Genomic DNA, 18,718 nt, shown 5'->3' with positions numbered 1-18,718 from the left:
AGTGGTGTGTATCTGTTAATTCCATACTCCTAATTTATCCTTCTCCCTCCCCTTTCCTGTGAGGTAACCATAAGTTTGTTTTCTATGTCTGTGACTCTGTTTCTATTTTGTAAATAAGTTGATTTGTATTATTATTTTTTTTTTTTGGCCACACCACATGGCAATGTATTATTTTTTTAGATTCCACATATAAGTGATATCATATAATATTTGTCTTTTTCTGCCTGACATTTCACTTAGTATCATAATCTGTACATCCATTCATATGCTGCAAATGGCAATATTTCATTTGTTTTTATGGCTGAGTAATATTCCATTGTGTGTATATACCACATTTTATCCATTCATCCATCCATGGACATTTGAGCTGCTTCCACCTTTTTTTTTTTTGCTGTACGTGGGCCTCTCACTGTTGTGGCCTCTCCCGTTTTGGAGCACAGGCTCTGGACGCGCAGGCTCAGTGGCCATGGCTCACGGGCCCAGCCACTCCACGGCATGTGGGATCTTCCTGGACCAGGGCACGAACCCGCGTCTCCTGCATCGGCAGGCGGACTCTCAACCACTGTGCCACCAGGGAAGCCCTGCTTCCACCTTTTGACTACTGTAAAGAATACTACTATGAACACATCTTCTTTTTCCATTCATCTATTGATGGACATTTAGGTTGCTTGAGTAGGCTTAAATGGCAGCTATCAGATTAATTTATGAGCAGCCAGATGGACACAGGTAGAAGATGAGGTACAGAAGTCCAGGGTCACAGAGAAAAATTGTCTCAAATCTGATAAATGAGAATACCTCAATTAAACAATATTTTAGCCTTTTAAAAAATTGTAAAATATAGACTATATAAAATTTACTGCCTTAACCATTTTAAGTATACAATTCAGTAGTGTTAAGTATATTCATATTGTTGTGCAACAAATCTCTAGGGCATTTTCATCCTGTAAAACTGAAACTCTATTTCCATTAGTCAGCAGCTCCCCATTTCCTTCTCTCCCCAGTCCTCAGTAACCACCATTCAACCTTCTGTCTCTAAGAATTTGACTGCTCTAGATATCTCATATAATTGGGGTCATACATTATTTGTCCTTTTGTGACTGGCTTATTACACTTAGCATAATGTCCTCAAGGTTCATCCATGTGTCAGAATTTCATTCCTTTTTATAGCTGAATAATATTCCATTGTGTGTATATACCACATTTTATCCATTCATCCATCCATGGACACTTGAGCTGCTTCCACCTTCTGACTATTGTGAAGAATGCTACTATGAACACAGGTATACAACCATCTCTTTGGGACCCTGCTTTCAATTCTTTTGGATATATAACCAGAAGTGGAATAGCTGGATCATATGGTAATTCTATTTTTAATTTTTGAGGAACTGTCATACTGTTTTCCAAAATGGTTGCACAATTTTACATTTCCACCAGCAGTGTACAAGGATTTCAGTTTCTCCACATCCTGGCTACACTTGTTATTTTCTGTTGGTTTGTTTGTTTCTTTAATTGTAGCCATCCTAGTGGATATGAGGTGGTATGTCACTGTGGTTTTGATTTGCATTTCTCTAATGATTAGTAATGTTGAGCCTATTTTTGTATGCTTGTTGGTAATTTGTATATCTTCTTTGGAGAAATGTTTATTCATGTTATTTGCCCATTTTTTAATCAGGTTATTTTGTTTTTGTTAAATTATAGGAGTTCTTTATATATTCTGGATTAACCCCTTATCAGATACATGATTTGCAAATATTTTCTCCCATTCTGTACGTTGCCTTTCATTCTATTAATTGTCTTTTGCTGGACAGAAGCTTTAAATTTTGATGTAGTCCAGTTTGTCTTTTTTTTCTTTTGTTACCTGTGCTTTTGCTATCATATCCAAGAAATCACTGCCTAATGTAATATTATGAAGCTTTTCCCCTACGTTTTCTTACAGTTTTATAGTTTTAGCTCTTATGGTTAGGCCTTTGATCCATTTTGAGTTAGTTTTTGTGTGTGGTGTAAAATAGAGTCCAGCTTAATTTTTTTGCATGTGAATATTCAGTTGTGAACGTGCACCATATTTTGAAAAGATTATGCTTTCCCCTCTTGCATTGTCTTAGCACTGTTGTCAAAAATCTGGACTCTCAGCTCCATCCTGCTACTGTACTGTCTTATAGTTTTGTAGTAAGTTTTAAAATCAGGAAGTGTGAGTCCTCTAATTTTGTTCTTTTTCAAGATTGTTTTGGCTATTGTAGGTCTCTTTCATGTCCATATGGATTTTAGGATCAGGTTGTCAGTTACTCCAAAATAGCCAGCTGAGATTTTGATAAGAATTGAGTTCAATCTGTAGATCAATTTGGGAAGTATTGTCCTCATAACACTATCAAGTCTTCTCATTGATGAACATGGAATTTCTTTCCATTTATTTAGGGTTTGCATTTCTTTCAACAATGTTTTGTAATTTTCAGTGTACACGTTTTGTTGTTGTTGTTTTTTAATTTGGTCTCGCCATGTGGCATGTGGGATCTTATTTCCCTGTCTAGGGATTGAATCCACACCCCTTGCAGTGGAAGCACGGAGTCTTTTTTTTTTTTTTTAATTCTTTATTGGAGTATAATTGCTTTACAATGGTGTGTTAGTTTCTGCTTTATAACAAAGTGAATCAGTTATACATATATCCCCATATCTCTTCCCTCTTTCGTCTCCCTCCCTCCCACCCTCCCTATCCCACCCCTCTAGGTGGTCACAAAGCACCGAGCTGATCTCCCTGTGCTATGCGGCTGGGAAGCACGGAGTCTTAACCACTGGACTGCCAGGGGAGTCCCCTGTGCAAGTCTTTTACTTCGTTTGTTAAATTTTTTCCTGTGTATTTGATTCTTTTTTAAGCTATTGTGAATGGAACTGTATTCTTCTTTTTTTTTTTTATCCTGGGCCACACATTTTATTTTATTTTATTTTATTTTATTTTTTTAAAATAAATTTATTTATTTATTTAATTTATTTTTGGCTGCGTTGGGTCTTCGTTGCTGTGCACGGGCTTTCTCTAGCTGCGGCGAGCGGGGGCTACTCTTTGTTGCGGTGCGCAGGCTTCTCATTGCGGTGACTTCTCTTGTTGCAGAGCACGGGCTCTAGGCACAAGGGCTTCAGTAGTTGTGGCACGCGGGCTCAGTAGTTGTGGCTTGTGGGCTCTAGGACGCAGGCTCAGTAGTTGTGGCGCACGGCCTTAGTTGCTCCGCGGCATGTGGGATTTTCCCGGACCAGGGCTTGAACCCGTGTCCCCTGCATTGGCAGACAGATTCTCAACCATTGCGCCACCAGGGAAGCCTGGAACTGTATTCTTAAATTTATTTTTGTATTGTTCATTGCTAGTGTATAGAAATACAAATGATTTTTGCATATTGATCTGGTATCCTACAAAGTTGCTGAACTCATTTGTTAGTAATCATGTGTTTGAGGATTCCTTAGGATTTTCTATATAGAATATCGCATCATTTGTGAATAGAAATTGTTTTACTTCTAACATTCCAATTTGTATGGATCTTATTTCTTTTTCTTCACTAATAGCCCTAGCTACAACTTTTGTACAGTGTTGAGTAGACATGATGAGAGTGGATATACCTGTCTTATTGCTGATCTTAGGGGTAAAGCCTTTTGGCATAGAACAGGATGTTAGCTGTGGGTTTTTCATAGATGTCCTTTATCACATTGGGGAAAATCCCGTCTATTCCTTGTTTGTTCAGTGCTTTATTTTTTTTATTTTTATTTTTTTTGCGGTACGCGGGCCTCTCACTGTTGTGGCCTCTCCCGTTGCGGAGCACAGGCTCCGGACGCGCAGGCTCAGCGGCCATGGCTCACAGGCCCAGCCGCTCCGTGGCATGTGGGATCTTCCCGGACCGGGGCACGAACCCGTGTCCCCTGCATCGGCAGGCGGACTCTCAACAACTGCGCCACCAGGGAAGCTCAGGATAATGATTTTTTTATCTGCTAATCTCTGCACTTTTATTGGGAGTATTTAATCCATTTATATAAAATGTAATTACTAATGATATGTTTTACATCTTTAATTTTATTTGTTTTATATATGTTGTTTGTCTTTTTTGTCCCTCCGTTTCTCCATTACTGCCGTCTTTGTGTTTAATTCATATTTTGCAGTGTACCATTTTAATGCCTTTGTTGTTTCTTTTACTATAATTTTTGAGTTTTTTCTTACTAGTTGCTCCGAGATTACAACTAACATCATAATTTATAACAATCTAGTTGATGTTAATACCGAGTTTCAATAGTATTCAAAACTTTGCTCCAATATAGCTTCATTCCCTCCCCCACTCCTTTGTACTATTATTGTCATACAAAGTATAATTTTACACATTATGAACATATCAACAGACTTTTAATAAGTATTATTTTACACAGCTGTCTTTTTCCATTAGATAGGATAAGTGTTACAACATAAATACATTTATACCATATTTTATATTTCTTTGTATATTAACTTTTACTTATGCTCTTGATTTCTTCATGGGGATTCACATACTGTCTGGTGGCCTTTCATTTCAGCTTGAAGAACAACCTTTAGTATTTCTTGTAAAGAAAGTCTGCTAGCAACAAATTCTCTCACTTTTGGTTTATTTGGGTATGTCTTAATTTTGCCTTCCTTTTTTTTTAAAATATTTATTTGGTTGCACTGGGTCTTAGTTGCAGCATGTGGGCTCCTTAATTGCAGCACACGGGCTCCTTAGTTGTGGCATGTGAACTCTTAGTTGTGGCACGCATGTGGGATCTAGTTCCCTGACCAGGGATTGAACCCAGGCCCCCTGCATTGGGAGCGCAGAGTCTTAACCACTGTGCCACCAGGGAAAGTCCCTCTCCTTCATTTTTGAAGGATAGTTTTTCTGGTTATAGAATTCTTTTTTTTTTCTTTTTCTTTTTTTTTTTTGGATAAACTGTGCAGCTTGTGGGATTTTAGTTCCCTGACCAGGGATTAAACCCATACCCTTGGCAGTGAAAGCAGGGAGTCCTAACCACTGGACCACCAGGGAATTCCCCTTGGTTATAGAATTCTTGATTGAGCTTTTTCACTTCAGCACTTTGAATATATTATCCCACTGCCTCCTGGCCTTCATCGTTGCTGATGAAACATTAGCAGTTACTCTTATTGAGGGTATTTTGTACATGATAAGTTGTTTTTCTATTGCTGCTTGTAGGATTCTCTCTTTGTCTTCCAGTAGTTTGACTCTGATGTGTTTAAGTGTGTATTTCTTTGAGTTTATATTATCTTGACGTCATTGAGCTTCTCAGATGTGTAGATTAATTTTTTTTATAAAATCTGAGATTAGGCCACGATTCCTCCAATACTATAATATTTATATCTCCCCCCCCTTATAAAACTCCCATTGTGCATATTTTGGTATGCATGATGGTTACCACAAGTCCCTGAGGCTGTGTTCATTTTTCCCTTTTTTTTTTTTGGTTCTTAAGAATGGACAATTTCTGTTTTCCATCTTCACATTTATAGATTCTTCAAACCTGAAGCCACTTCAAACCTGCTTTTGAGCACCTCTAATAAAAAAAACTTTTATTCAGGCTTTCGTTTTTTAGAGCAGCTTAAGGTTCACAATGAAATTGAGGGGAAGGTGCAGAATTTTCCTATATATCCCCTGCCCCCACACGTACATAGCTTCCTCCATTATAACATCCTCAACCAGAGTGGTAACATTGTTACATTGATGAACCTACATTGACACATCTTAATCAGCCAAAGTCCATAATTTATATTAGGGTTCACTCTTGGTGTTGTACATGCAATGAATTTGGACAAATGCGTAATGGTATCCATCATTATAATATACAGAGTATTTTCACTGCACTAAAAATCCTCTGTGCTCTGCCTACACCCCCCTCCCCACAATCCCAGCAACCACTGATCCTTTTGCTATCTCTATACTTTTGCCTTTTCCAGATGTCATATAGTTAGAAACATACAGTATGTAGCTTTTTCATATTGGCTTCTTCCACTTAGTAATATATATTTACGGTTCCTCCATGTCTTTTTTATAAAATATTTATTTATTTAATTTATTTATTTTCTTTATTTTTTTTGGCTGCGTCTGGTCTTAGTTGCGGCATGCGGGCTCTTCGTCATAGCGCATGGGCTTCTTTATAGTTGTGGCATGCAGGTTTTTTTTCTCTAGTTGTGGTGCACAGGCTCCAGGACACGTGCGCTCTGTAGTTTGCGGCACATGGACTCTCTTGTCAAGGCATTCGAGCTCAGTAGTTGTCGTGTGCCAGCTGAGTTGCCCCGCAGCATGTGGGATCTTAGTTCCCCGACCAGGGATGGAACCCGCATCCCCTGCATTGGAAGGTGGATCCTTAACCACTGGACCACCGGGGAAGTCCCCAGTTCCCCCATGTGTTTTCATGGCTTGATAGTTCATTTCTTTTTAGTGTTGAATGATATTCCATTATCTGGGTGTACCACAGTTTATTTACTCACTCACCTACTGAAGGACCTCTTGGTTGCTTCCAAGGTTTAGCAGTTATGAATAAAGCTGCTCTAGACCTTAATGTGCAGGTCTTAGTGTAGAAATAACTTTTCAACTCCTTTGGGTAAATACTAAGGAGCATGAGTGCTGGATCATGTGGTAAGAGTATGTTTAGTTTTTTAAGAAACCATCAAACTATCTTCCAAAGTGGCTGTATTACTGTGCATTCCCACCAGCAATGAGTGAAGGTTCCTTTTGCTCCACATCCTCGCCAGTATTTGGTGTTGTAAGTGTTCCAGATTCTGGACATTCTAATAGGTGTGTAATGGTATCATGTTGTTGTGTGTGGTTTTTTTTTTTTTTTTTTTTGGCTGTACGCGGGCCTCTCACTGTTGTGGCCTCTCCCATTGCGGAGCACAGGTTCCGGACGCGCAGGCTCAGCGACCATGGCTCACGGGCCCAGCTGCTCCGCGGCATGTGGAATCCTCCCGGACCGGGGCACGAACCCGCGTCCCCTGCATCGGCAGGCGGACTCTCAACCACTGCGCCACCAGGGAAGCTCTTGTTGTTTTTTTAAAATAGATTTATTTATTTATTTATTTATGGCTGCGTTGGGTCTTCGTTGCTGTGTGTGGGCTTCTCATTGCAGTGGCTTCTCTTGTTGTGGAGCACAGGCTCTAGGGTGCAGCCTCAGTGGTTTTGGCGCATGGGCTTAGCTGCTCCGCGGCATGTGGGATCTTCCCGGACCAGGGCTCAAACCCGTGTCCCCTGTATTGGCAGGCGGATTCTTAACCACTGTGCCACCAGGGAAGCCCCATGTTGTTGTTTTAATTTGCACTTCCTAATGACATATAATGTGCAGCATGTTTTCATATGCTTATTTGCCATCTGTATATCTTCTTTGATGAAGTATTCGTTAATTAATATCTTTTGCCCATTTTTTTTTAATCAGGTTGTTTTCTTATTGTTTAGTTTTAAAAGTTCTTTGTATATTTTGGATAACAGGCATTTATCAGATATATCTTTTGCAAATATGTTCTCTCAGTCTGTGGCTTGTCCTTTCACCTTTCACTCTCTTGATAATGTCTTCTTTTTTTTTTTTTTTTTGACATGTTGCACGGCTTGCAGTATCTTAGTTCCTCAACTAGGGATCGAACTCAGGCCCTGGCAGTGAAAGCACTGAGTCCTAACCACTGGACCTCCAGGGAATTTCCAACAATGTCTTTAATCACGCAAAAAATTTTAATTTTGACTAAATCTAGCTTATCAGTTCTTTCTTTCATGGATCTTGCCTTTGGATCATCAGCTAACCCAGAGCTGAGGGATTGGAGCCTTCTCAGGTATTTCCTGGACATATTCACAGTTCTGCAAATGCACATGAATTCAAGATCCCCAGGTAGAGATGTCAGAGCTTTTCAAAGCTCCCTTTTGGCATCTCATTCCCTGATGTTCCTTTTAAGTTTTTTGTCCTGCCTCTTGTTTGCCACAACTGATAGGAAGCTGGGATGTCAAATAATTTGCTGCTGATTATTTAGACAAACACCTAGGCGTTGGGTTTCTCACTGGGTGGGCTCTGAGTCAGACAAGCCTTGTGAATGGGGCTCTTAACAGAGCTTCCAGATAGATCAAATAGTGACAGTTCTCTAGGGATAGGGCTTTTTGGGGAGATCCACACCCACTCTGCCCCCTCTAGTGGCTGCTAGGCCACTGGTTTTCATAGCTACTGTAGTTGTGAGGCTGCTGATTTTGGAGACTACTGTGGAGTTGGGGAGAGGAGGATGGAAAAAAGCAAATAAAAGTACCACAAAGCTCACTGTTCCTACTGATATTCAGCCATTTTTCTTGAATAAATTCTCCGTAGGTTTTTGAAAGCTTTGATTAATTTCCAGAGTTCTGGAAAAGTTGATTTTGACAAGTTTTGCCAGTGTTATTGCTTTTATGGGGGAGTGGATTTTCAGATGTCCTTACTCTGTCATTCCAGAAGTGCTTCTTCAGATTACTTCTATTTTAAGAAGCATAAAGCTTTAAATAATATTGGTCACTTGTAAGTAAAATGGTTTTCGAGTATACAGTCTATTGTTAACACGAATAAATAAAAGTTATTTTTTGTTTCCTGTGTGTTTTGCCCTCATAGCAAAGTTTAGGTCGTTATCAACCTGAATTTGAACTTTCACTTCTCAAAAAAGCATGTTAATTTTTTGGGCTTTGTGCTGACTTGCATCATGCTCTTGGGTCATGATATAACATGAAACAATAGGATCCCTCATTTCTAGAGAAGTTAAAATTCTTGGTGACAAGGTTGTTATAAAATATAGTTTTCGTATTAATAACACAGCCAAGACTGAGGTTATTTCCTGACAACACTTTTTTTTTTTTCTGTTTCCCTTCTCCAAGATCAGGTCCTAAATTCAGAATAATAAAACTATCAAGGCATATTTTATACCAAAATCATCTTGGCACTTCCCAGACAGCTGCTAGAATACATAAAAAATTTGTTCCCTCACAGCATGGTACTCATAAGTAAAGAAGGAGGCAAGGAGGGATGCTAAAAATAGTTAGGTATAATTGGTATGCTCCATGTTTTAAAATTCAGCTTATCAGTATCATAAGAGCTGCCCTGTACATCATGTTCACATTGTGGAGAAAGATGTTAGAGCAAAGAGAAGAATTCGTCCTTTCTAGAGGATTTTTATACAAGGTAAAGGATTGTGTCTGTGAATGTTTAGTGATTGCAGACTTTCCCACATGAGTAAAAGCACACGCATTTTAATAACAAGGGTCTGCATGACGACTGTCAACAAGTCTATTTCCAAGATGATTTTATCCTTTATTTTAAAATAACCTTTTATTATTGATAGTAATTTTCATACACATCTTACAAAACAGACTGTAAGGCCCTCAAGATTTCTAAATACATCCACTGTCCATATCTCCCTTGGAGCTGAGGCAATAGAGAGGACAAATGGAATTATAAAAAATAAGTTTGTTAAATTGATTGAGAAGACAATCTCTCCTTGTCCACCTCTCCCTCTCCAGGTTCTAATAATATGTTCTCCTCAAAACAGCTGTCAACTGAGACCTCATGAAATATAGCAGTTGACAGTAAGTTCATGCTCTGTTGTATTACACCCCAGTGAAAATTCTTCCCTCTTTTATTCTGGTATTAGAAATTAATGGATTGACCGATCTTCCGTTTGTGCTAACAAGGAGCTTCTCTTCTCTCCTTTTGTTTTCCTGAAGATCGTACCATAATTGACTGACTGGAAAATAGACTCATGGATCTGACATCACCATAAACTAATGCTTGGATGATTCAAGCTGTCAGAGCCCTGGGACTTGAGACTTCCAGAAAAATTCCAGCCCCAAAGCAGAAGACTTCTATGGAGAAAGATGCTAAGCCACAAACAGGTAACAAGAAACAATTTTTAAAGAATTAGGGAAGTTGATGAAGGCGATATGATTGTGGTTATTATGTTGGTATTTTTGGTAATGTGCTTCATGTTCTTTTTTTGATTAGTCATATGATGCAGCCCTTTTTGTTTCCCCTGGCTGTGGTCTCTAACCCTCAATTCAGTAGACCATACTTGTGCCAACCGCAATAAGCACTCTCTCTAAAAAAAATTCTTGGCAGTGGGCCACCCTCCTAAGCATCCCTATTGGTATTGTTTACATCTACACCAAGTACTGACTCCCTCCTTGACTGCCACGTTGGTCCAACCAGTTTCTCAAAGTTCATGATGGAATAGAGTTTGGCTCAGATGGTAGATTTTTATGGAGCCAGATGCTAAATTCCTTAGAATGCATCCCCTCATGGGTGCACTCCACAGAAATTTCAGAAATCTATAAAATTCCTTATATGCTACCTTTGCAAGGGAGAGTATTCTATAGGCAATCACTCATTCATTCATTCATTTTACATATCATAAAATTCACCCATTTAACATTTACAGTGACTTTGTGGAGTGGTGCAACCTGATCATAAATGAGTTTTAGAACATTTTCATCCCCCTTGTGCCCATTTACAGTTAATCCCTATTCCAAAATCCAGCCTCAGGCAACCACTAGTGTACTTTCTGTCTCTATAAATTTGCTTTTTCTGGAACTTTCATACAAATGGACTTTCACTTAGCATAATGTTTTTAAGATTCACCCATGACATAGCATATGTCAGTAGTTCATTACTTTTTATTGCTGAATAGTATTCTGTTGTATGGATACGACACATTTTGTCTGTCTACTCACCAGTTGATGGACATTGAGCTTATTTTCAGTTTGGGGCTATTACGACTAATGCTGCTATGAACATTCACATGCACGTCTTTGTGTGGATATGTATTTTCATTTCTCTTGAGTAGATGCTTAGAAGTAGAATTGATGGGTCGTATGACAGTTTCGTGTTAACCTTTTGAGAAACTGCCACACTGTTTTCCAAAGGACAGTGCCGTTTTATATTCCCATCAGCAATATAGGAGGGTTCCAGTTTCTCTATGTCTTTATGCATTTGTTATTGCCTGTCTTATTATTGTAGCTATTCTAGTGGGTATGAAATAGTATCTCATTTTGGTTTTAATTTGCATTTTCCTAATGACTGATGATGTTGCGCATCTTTTCGTGTACTTTCTTTGATAAGATATCTATTCATTTCTTTAGCCCATTAGTTAATTTGTTGTTTGTCTTATTAAGTTGTCGGTATTCTTTGTATATTATGGATACAAGTCCTTTATCAGATATGTGTTTTGCAGATATTTCCTCTTGGCTATTTCTTGTCTTTTATTTTCTTAATGATGTCTTTTGAAGTGCAGAAGTTTTGAATTTTGATGATGTCCAGTTTATCAGTTTTTTCAGTGATGGACTGTGTTTTCAGTCCAAAAAATAAACAAATGATGGGTGGAAGCATTAATATAAGAAATCTTTGCCTAACACAGGGTCTGGAAGGTGTTCTCCTGTTTTCTTCTAAAGTTTTTATTGTTTTATCTGTTACATTTAAGTTTATGATCCCTTTGGAGTTATTTTTGTTTATGTTATGAGTTGAAGGTCTAAATTCATCTTTTTGTATGTGGATAATCAATTGTACCAGCACATTTATTGAATCGATTATCCTTTATCCCAATGAATTGCCTTAGCACCTTTGTCAAAAATCGATCAACTATAAATATAAGGGTTTATTTCTGGACTCTCAATTCTGTTTCATTAATCTCTATGTCTATTTTTATGCCAGTACTGCTGCTCTAGGAAATCTTAATTTGGAAAATTATTAATACATCCTCAAGCTAATGACTCCTCAGAAGTTGAGGATGACAACTACAGAAAGTGGGATTCTAACCAGTATTTTTAGAAACAGTTCAGAAACAGCCAAATAGGCCTTTGATAAGGTATATTGGATTGAGATGGTACTTATCTTAAATGTCACTAATTCTAATATATCTGTAAACAAGTCATATGTATAAATAGTGTCACTGGCTCTATAGAGAATGATACATTGAATGACTGTGTTCACAAGAGTGACTAGGGTGGTGGCCAGTGCATTGCTCCACTTTTTGTGTTGATATAGTTCTATGTATAAGTTCAAAGAGTTGGTTCTTCTTGCCAGGATCTAACTGAAAAATTAAATTTGTAACCATGACCATGCCAGAAATATAACTGACCATAACATAATAAGGTCTTTGTAGCAGCCTGTAAGCCTGTTGACAAATATCCTGATTCCCCGCTGCTTCCAGGCATGTGTTAGGACCGTATTTTTCCTGGCCTCCTGGAAGTTAGTCATGGTCATGACTAGATTTAGCTAATGAAATAAGTGATGGGTGGAAGTTTTAAGAGCCTATATGGAATTCACCAAGTTCCCTATTCCTGTCTCGTGGAAGTGTGTGATGAGATGGAGTCTCCATCAGCCTGGGCCCCTAAGTGACAAGCAGAATCCCCCTGACAACCCATGTTAAGCACCATAGCTTGAGCAAGAAATCAGTGTTAGTTGTGTGAAGGCACTGAGATATTAGGGATGTTGCTGTAACATAACCTCGCTTATTACAACTTCTACAAATTATGCTTAATGTAGGAACACTGCCTAAAAATCTGTCAGATCATTGGTTTGGGACCTGCTCTAGGCATCTAGGTGTGGGTTCCAACCCTAGCTCTGCTAGACTAGCTCAGGCTTAGCTCCTCTAGTCAGGCCTGGGGTCTGTTATCCCTTTAAGATGCATTTGGGACGGTGCCTGGCAGATAGCGCTTTGGGGTGTTATCTGTTAGGGGGTTAGAGCTCCTGTGGCTACCCTTCACTTCTTCCCAGCCAGCCATCCAGAACATGCTGGACACTCCTATTCCCCTCTCTTCTATTGGAGAGCTGAGCACAGGGCAGAACAGTTAACCCTGGGAGGCTTGGGTCCAATTCAAATGATAAAATCCTGGGCCTGGCTCTAGACCAGAGCTGTAGTGAAAAATGAAATTGAAAGGTATGACTGTGTCCCAGCTTGGAAGAATAGTTAAGTTATCTGGCAAGTTCATAGCAAGTATCAGAGATGGGAACTGACCAAGTCTAACTAGCTTCAATCAGTGGGAACTGGGAAGCACAAGTCACATTTCCATTCACACTCAAATGACTTACACGACCGACACATGTGGGGTGTCTGGTTTTATTCAAACAGTCAAGAGTTCCCACCAAGAAACAGAAACTGACGAATTGGGAGCTGTGGCTCTTAACAGGGCAGGGATGTCCAGGTATCAGAAAATAAAAGGAGCTCAGTTGAGCAGCCAGAGCAACATTAGGACCAGGCCGAAACGCAGAGGCCAGGCCTCATGGAGCCCAGCCCCACTCATGGTCTCAGCGTAGAACCTCGCCACCTCCTCGTTGGGGTTGCCCTGGGCCGGGTCGAACCACATCTGGATGCAGCGGCCGCTGCCCCGGCCATAGTTGCTGACTTTGTAGGAGTGACTCCAGATTTCATTGCACAGAGCAGCAGGCGTGGGGAAGTAGAAGTCAAAGCGGTGGCAGGCAGCTCTCACTGGGCACTGGTTATACCCTGTGGGGAGGATGGAAGACCTGTAGCCACTGGGTCCAGAACCGTCTCTTGTTCCACCAGCCCCACAGCCTCAAATCTCCATATACTCGTTCCACACACCCCCTCCACCTCCAAACCCCTCCCTCCCCCCAGCCCCCGCCCCCGCCCAGTCCCTCACCTGAGGTCCAGTTCCAGCCCTTGTGCCAGTTGGTCTTGCAGGTGTAGGAGGTGCGGCAGTCTTCCCACCAGATCTGACAGTCCTCTTTGCAGAGGGGCACGTTCAGGAACCGTTCTTTGCGCCAGCTCTGGTTCACCTGGGGGGAGCGGGGGGAGGGAGGGCTCCAGTCAGCCAGGGATCTCAGCTGCTACAGCCTTGATGGGGTCCAGGGCTGGGGGAGGGGGCGGTGCCTCTACTGTTACCAAACTCCGGTTCCGCTGTTCTCTGCTCAAAAGCCCATAATCGAGAGGCGAGAGGCCAGTGTCAGTAGAAAGGAAAGTTGCTTTAATCAGAAAAGCCGGCAATCTGGGGAAAAGGTGAACTCATGTCCCGAGACCAACTCCGAAGATTCTGCTCAGCCATGACAGTTTTTAAAGGGAAAAAGGGGAAAGAATCTCAGTGAATCATCAAGGCAGGAGGTTGGATTCTGCATCATTCTCCATTGTGTGCAGACTGGCTGACTCTCTCTTCAGATATTATCTTGCCCAAGTGATCTGCCTGCAGGATTGCTAAGGGAGCTGTTGGAGGTAGAGAGCTAGTCATTTTTTAACTACTTAATTCTTCATTCTTACTTTTAATCTAGGAAAAGAACCAACAGGTTAGGCAAGGCATAGTGTCTATTCAGGAGAGCATAAGTCAGGAGTTAGGTTAAATTGCCTGGTGATCTCATTCCTATAATTAGGCTCCTTTAAGGTTAAAGGGGAACAGAAATGGGCAAACAGGAAAGGGGCAAGAGAGCTGCGTTCACTACCACCCTCAGTCCAGAGTTCCTGGACCACGCCCTCCCTGCAAGTGGCTGGTGGGCCCTGCCCTCTGCTGAGGTTCATGTCTGTGGGGATGGTGCCCATACCTCCTGGATCCAGGGCCCCAGGTTAGGCGAGCACTCGTAGAGGCAGGTGTCCTGAATGAAGTGGTGTTTGCAGGCGGGCTTCATCTTGCCACAGTGGTCCCAGTTGAATCTGTACAGGTAGGAAATATCCTTATGGGCTTCTTGGCTGGTGTTGACGGAGCAGCAGGCGTTCTTTTTCCAGGGACTGCACTGGGAGGGGAAGACACGGGACTAAGTCCTTGCTCACCATGGCCATCTCCTCCAGAATCTGGTTCCTCTGCCTCGGGTAGGTCACCCAGAGGAACCGTCGCTGGGGAGGCTGCCTCTAAGCCTGGCCTTGAGGAGCCCTCATTGTGGGGTAGAGGCAATAATAATACTGACTTTTAACTCTCGCACCCAGCATAACCAGAATATTCACATGCGTAGCCTCTCCCCTTTTAGTCCTTGATCCCCCAACACAGTGTCCAGGGAAACACTTGCTACTGGGGGGCCTTCTTTGGGGGAGAAGGCTTTCCAAGACTGTGGAATCCCAGGAGGGAGCCTCACCCAGAGATGCAGTCATCACAACATTCATTAATTCAAGTCTTTATTGAGCTCCTACTTATTCTAACCCAGGCATTTTTCTAGAAACTGGGAACACAAGGAAAACTTATCACTGGATAATTGCTTTGGGAAAAAACAAAGCGGGAGAGGAATGGGAAATTGTTTTCTACAAGGGTAAGATTAAGCCTCTTTCAGAAGGTGAGAAAGACCTGGAGGTAAGGAAGCAAGTTAAATAAACTGCAACCCCAGAATAGTTCTAATTACAGAAATACTCAGTACATTCTTATTGAATGAATGAAAACCCATGGCCTAGAATTTAGTATAAAAGCACAATATTAAGATGTGCACTTTAAAAAATATATAGGCTGAAGGGGCTTCCCTGGTGGCACAGTGGTTGAGAGTCCGCCTGCCGATGCAGGGGACACGGGTTCGTGCCCCGGTCCGGGAAGATCCCACATGCCGCGGAGCGGCTAGGCCTGTGAGCCATGGCCGCTGAGCCTGCGCGTCCGGAGCCTGTGCTCCGCAACGGGAGAGGCCACAACGGTGAGAGGCCCGCATACAGCAAAAAAAAAATAAAAATAAAAAAAATAAAATAAAATAAAAAATATATAGGCTGAAGAGGGTAAAGTCAAGGCTGCTGGAAGTATCCAAGTAGTACCACCACTTGTCAGGCTGCACTGGCAGCTAGGGGCTCAATGATGCAAAACAAGCACAAATAGCGGACTGTGACCATTATCTGCTGATGAGATAAATATGAACATTTACATATTGAAATGCATAGTTCAAGTGACTTGCCTTTTGTTTTTTTCTTTACAGCTATGACATCACATTGACTTTTTTTTTTTTTAACTTTTAGATAGGTTCAGGAGATTGAAGGGATTGTGGCAAAGTCATTGTCATAGGAAGGAGACCTCAGGTCCAATAGGGTTGACAGCCCCAGAGGACATGTTTGTCTCGCACCCAGCCTCACTGTGAGAGACCCTCTTTTCCTGAGCTGTTTGGGGCTGGCAGAAAAGAAGCCGCCACATGCAGTGTGCTCTTTCTCCTCTCAGATCCTTGGAGGGGTTAGCCCCAGTCTAAACTCAGAAATCAAAATCAACCCCCCAGACAGGTCTCTCCAGGCTCTTCTCCAGGCCTGCTTCCTGATTATAGTAACACGGAAACCCAACAACCAAGAAGCTGAGCTCTTGGAATTGCCTGACAACACTGGGCACACAGTATGTGTTAAAGTGTCGCCCATAAACCAGTGCAAACTGAAGACCTGCTCAGGCGGCCTCCTGCCTCCACCAAGGAGGCAGGCAGACGTTCCCTGAGGCAGCTCTTCCCCAACTCAGACCACTTCTCGGCCCACCTGCTCATGTAGCTTGTCCTCGGGACCTGGCTTTTCCTTATGGTGCTTGGCATTCATGCAGACATTGAGAAGCTCAGTCCTGGGCCGGGCTGTCCATACGGCAACCACCCCTACCAAAAGGAACAGTAGCCACGTTGTCTTCCAGGCCATGCTTGTCCCTGAAGAAATAACTGTGGTCAAAGGCAGCAAGGAATGTGAGAATGCGGGAATGCAGAGGTGGGTCCTCAAGGTGTTAATAACAGTCTTAGGTGGGTGGAGCCTAGGGCGGATCAGACTGACACCCTAGTCTTGCCAGCCTCAGGGAGGGTTGGGTCCACTGGGACAGTACCTGGCTGGGATCTCCCTGGCTTCTTTACAAGATCATGAGGATCAAGCGCAACTAAGGGATGGAGTTTGGGCAAAATGCAGAAATAGCCAGGAGATTGCCATAGGTTCCCAATCCCTTGCTCGAAATCCTTGGAGGCAAATGTTTCAGAGCTTAAAACTTTTCAGATTTTGTTGACTGAAAAAAATGTACAATGTAAGAGCTCTGAGTTGAGTTTACTCAGTGTCTATAGCCCAGGAGACTGCTCTGCAAAACTGTTCTGAAGAGGTGAAGGGGGAGATCAGTACATATGTGATTTCGGCCAAGGGGTACGTGCAGTCAAGCACACATCTCGGGAGAAGGTTGCTGCTAGTCGCGAGGAACAGATATCTTAGGTAATGGTTTTAGTGCTTTTCTAGATATGAGAAGATGCAAGAATTGGTGTTCATAAAATTTTTTCCTAAAAATATCTAACCATCCGAAAGGCCTGTTCTGCCAATTTTCCCAGAGCACAGAGTGCCTTGTTCCTGATCTCCACCCTGAATTTCTTTTAGTGTGTGTTAAAGGTCAGCAACTGCAGTCACTAATAACTTAATCCTTATAGAACCTGGGTGGCAGTGACATTCTTTAGTTGGCAATTTTATCAAAGGTAATACAAAATAAGATATACAATTTACAGGCAGTCAATGATCAAGCACACATTCTGTGGGGAAGAAAATAGGTATACTGGTGGAATAAGTAAAAACTATAATAACCTCACATTAATTTTCAGGTCAGATTTTTTTTTTTTAATTTTTTTTTATTTTTGGCTACTTTGGTTCTTCGTTGCTGTACGTGGCTTTCTCTAGTTGCGGAGAGCGGGGGCTGCTCCTCGCTGCAGTACGTGGGCTTCTCATTGCAGTGGCCTCCCCTGTTGCAGAGCACGGGCTCCAGGCGCGTGGGCTCAGCAGTTGTGGCTCGCGGGCTCCAGAGCACAGGCTCAGCAGCTGTGGCGCACAGGCCTAGCTGCCCTGTGGCATGTGGGATCTTCCCGGACCAGGGCTCGAACTCGTGTCCCCTGCACCGGCAGGCAGATTCTCAACCACTGCGCCACCAGGAAAGCCCTCAGGTCAGATTTTGATACCAAATGACTTTGTGTAAAAGTTTATCTTAGTTTTGGAACTCCAGATGCAGATCAATGTTTTAAAAAAAAGCCCTGCTTCCAGCCCTTTCCAACCTCATTATTTGGCCTCTCCCAGAGACCCTGTGACCTGGAGGATGTCACAGGGCAGAGGCTTGGGGGTGGACATGGGCAGCCAAACAGCCCACCACCCCTGGGGCCTAGGGAGGCTCCTGAACCCCTGCTACAGAGCTGGCCTCTCCTTGGCCTTCATAGCATCTCAATCCCCTGACCTCTGACGCTGAGCTTTGGGAGGTGCCTGTTCCCTCATGCCGCTGGTCACCAGGTGCCTGGTTCTCCTAAAACACTCAGAATTCATTTCGTACAGCTCCTAAAGCTTATGCATCCTCCCTGCTCACAAAGTTGCCTCGCCACCACATTGCCCCCATCTTCTGCAAAACTCCAGCATCTTGCCTGGGCCTCCTGGATGGGGCCTGAACTGGGTGGACTCCAGGCTGACTCTGCCCAGCAGGGCTCGGGGAAACCTGGGAAACCTGGGATTACATTCCCACCTAGCTCTCCTCACTTCACACCCTTCCACAATCCATTATCCTGCTACACTGTTTATTCCAGTGTTCATTCATTTGCTAATTCATTCATTCCAGGACCCAATCATCTCTCCATTGATCCCGTCACTCCCTGATCTCCAAGAGCACAGGACAAATCTGTACTCTTGGAAATGCCAGGTGATTCAGGATCAGGCTCCTTTGGGGAAACAGAGTCTAGCAGTTTAGAGCACAGGATTCCAGATCCGCCTGTCCATGATCCCAGCTCTCACACTCCCCCTCCTGCTTGACCTTGGGAGAAAATAACTCACATTGTCTTGAGGCTTAGTTTCCTCACCTGAGGATTAAATGTA

At 42.4% G+C, this 18,718-nt stretch overlaps 2 protein-coding genes across 3 annotated transcripts in view; one reads left to right on the top strand and one right to left on the bottom strand.

Moving 5' to 3' along the window:
• The window catches only part of ANAPC15 (anaphase promoting complex subunit 15), a 69,710-nt gene that overhangs the window by 6,021 nt on the left and 44,971 nt on the right, over window positions 1-18,718 (top strand). For both annotated transcript variants that reach the window (XM_030831141.3, XM_070046157.1), the window contains exon 2: window positions 9,705-9,872. In XM_030831141.3, coding sequence (XP_030687001.2) covers window positions 9,773-9,872 — 100 coding nt within the window. In that variant the 5' untranslated portion in view covers window positions 9,705-9,772. The remainder of the gene's footprint in view (window positions 1-9,704; window positions 9,873-18,718) is intronic.
• On the bottom strand, window positions 13,197-16,546 carry LOC115839472 (folate receptor alpha). The gene is made up of 4 exons (XM_030831129.2): window positions 16,397-16,546; window positions 14,524-14,712; window positions 13,635-13,770; window positions 13,197-13,477 (listed from the first exon to the last, which is right to left on the bottom strand). The coding sequence occupies exons 1-4, from the start codon at window positions 16,544-16,546 to the stop codon at window positions 13,197-13,199; spliced, it is 756 nt and encodes a 251-aa protein (XP_030686989.1).

The sequence above is a fragment of the Globicephala melas genome, chromosome 8 (assembly GCF_963455315.2).
Source record: "Globicephala melas chromosome 8, mGloMel1.2, whole genome shotgun sequence".
Taxonomy (NCBI): Eukaryota; Metazoa; Chordata; class Mammalia; order Artiodactyla; family Delphinidae; genus Globicephala; species Globicephala melas.
Note: the sequence above shows the minus strand (reverse complement) of the source record. Positions and strands in the feature narration are given on the sequence as shown.

Bases quoted from the DNA above. Each gene is read 5' to 3' on its own strand.
- LOC115839472 (XM_030831129.2), bottom strand. From the start codon at position 16,546: ATGGCCTGGAAGACAACGTGGCTACTGTTCCTTTTGGTAGGGGTGGTT. The intron at 14,713-16,396 runs GTGGGCCGAGAA...TTCCCCTCCCAG, and splicing joins AGGACAAGCTACATGAGCAG to TGCAGTCCCTGGAAAAAGAA. The intron at 13,771-14,523 runs GTATGGGCACCA...CGCTCCCCCCAG, and splicing joins TGGGGCCCTGGATCCAGGAG to GTGAACCAGAGCTGGCGCAA.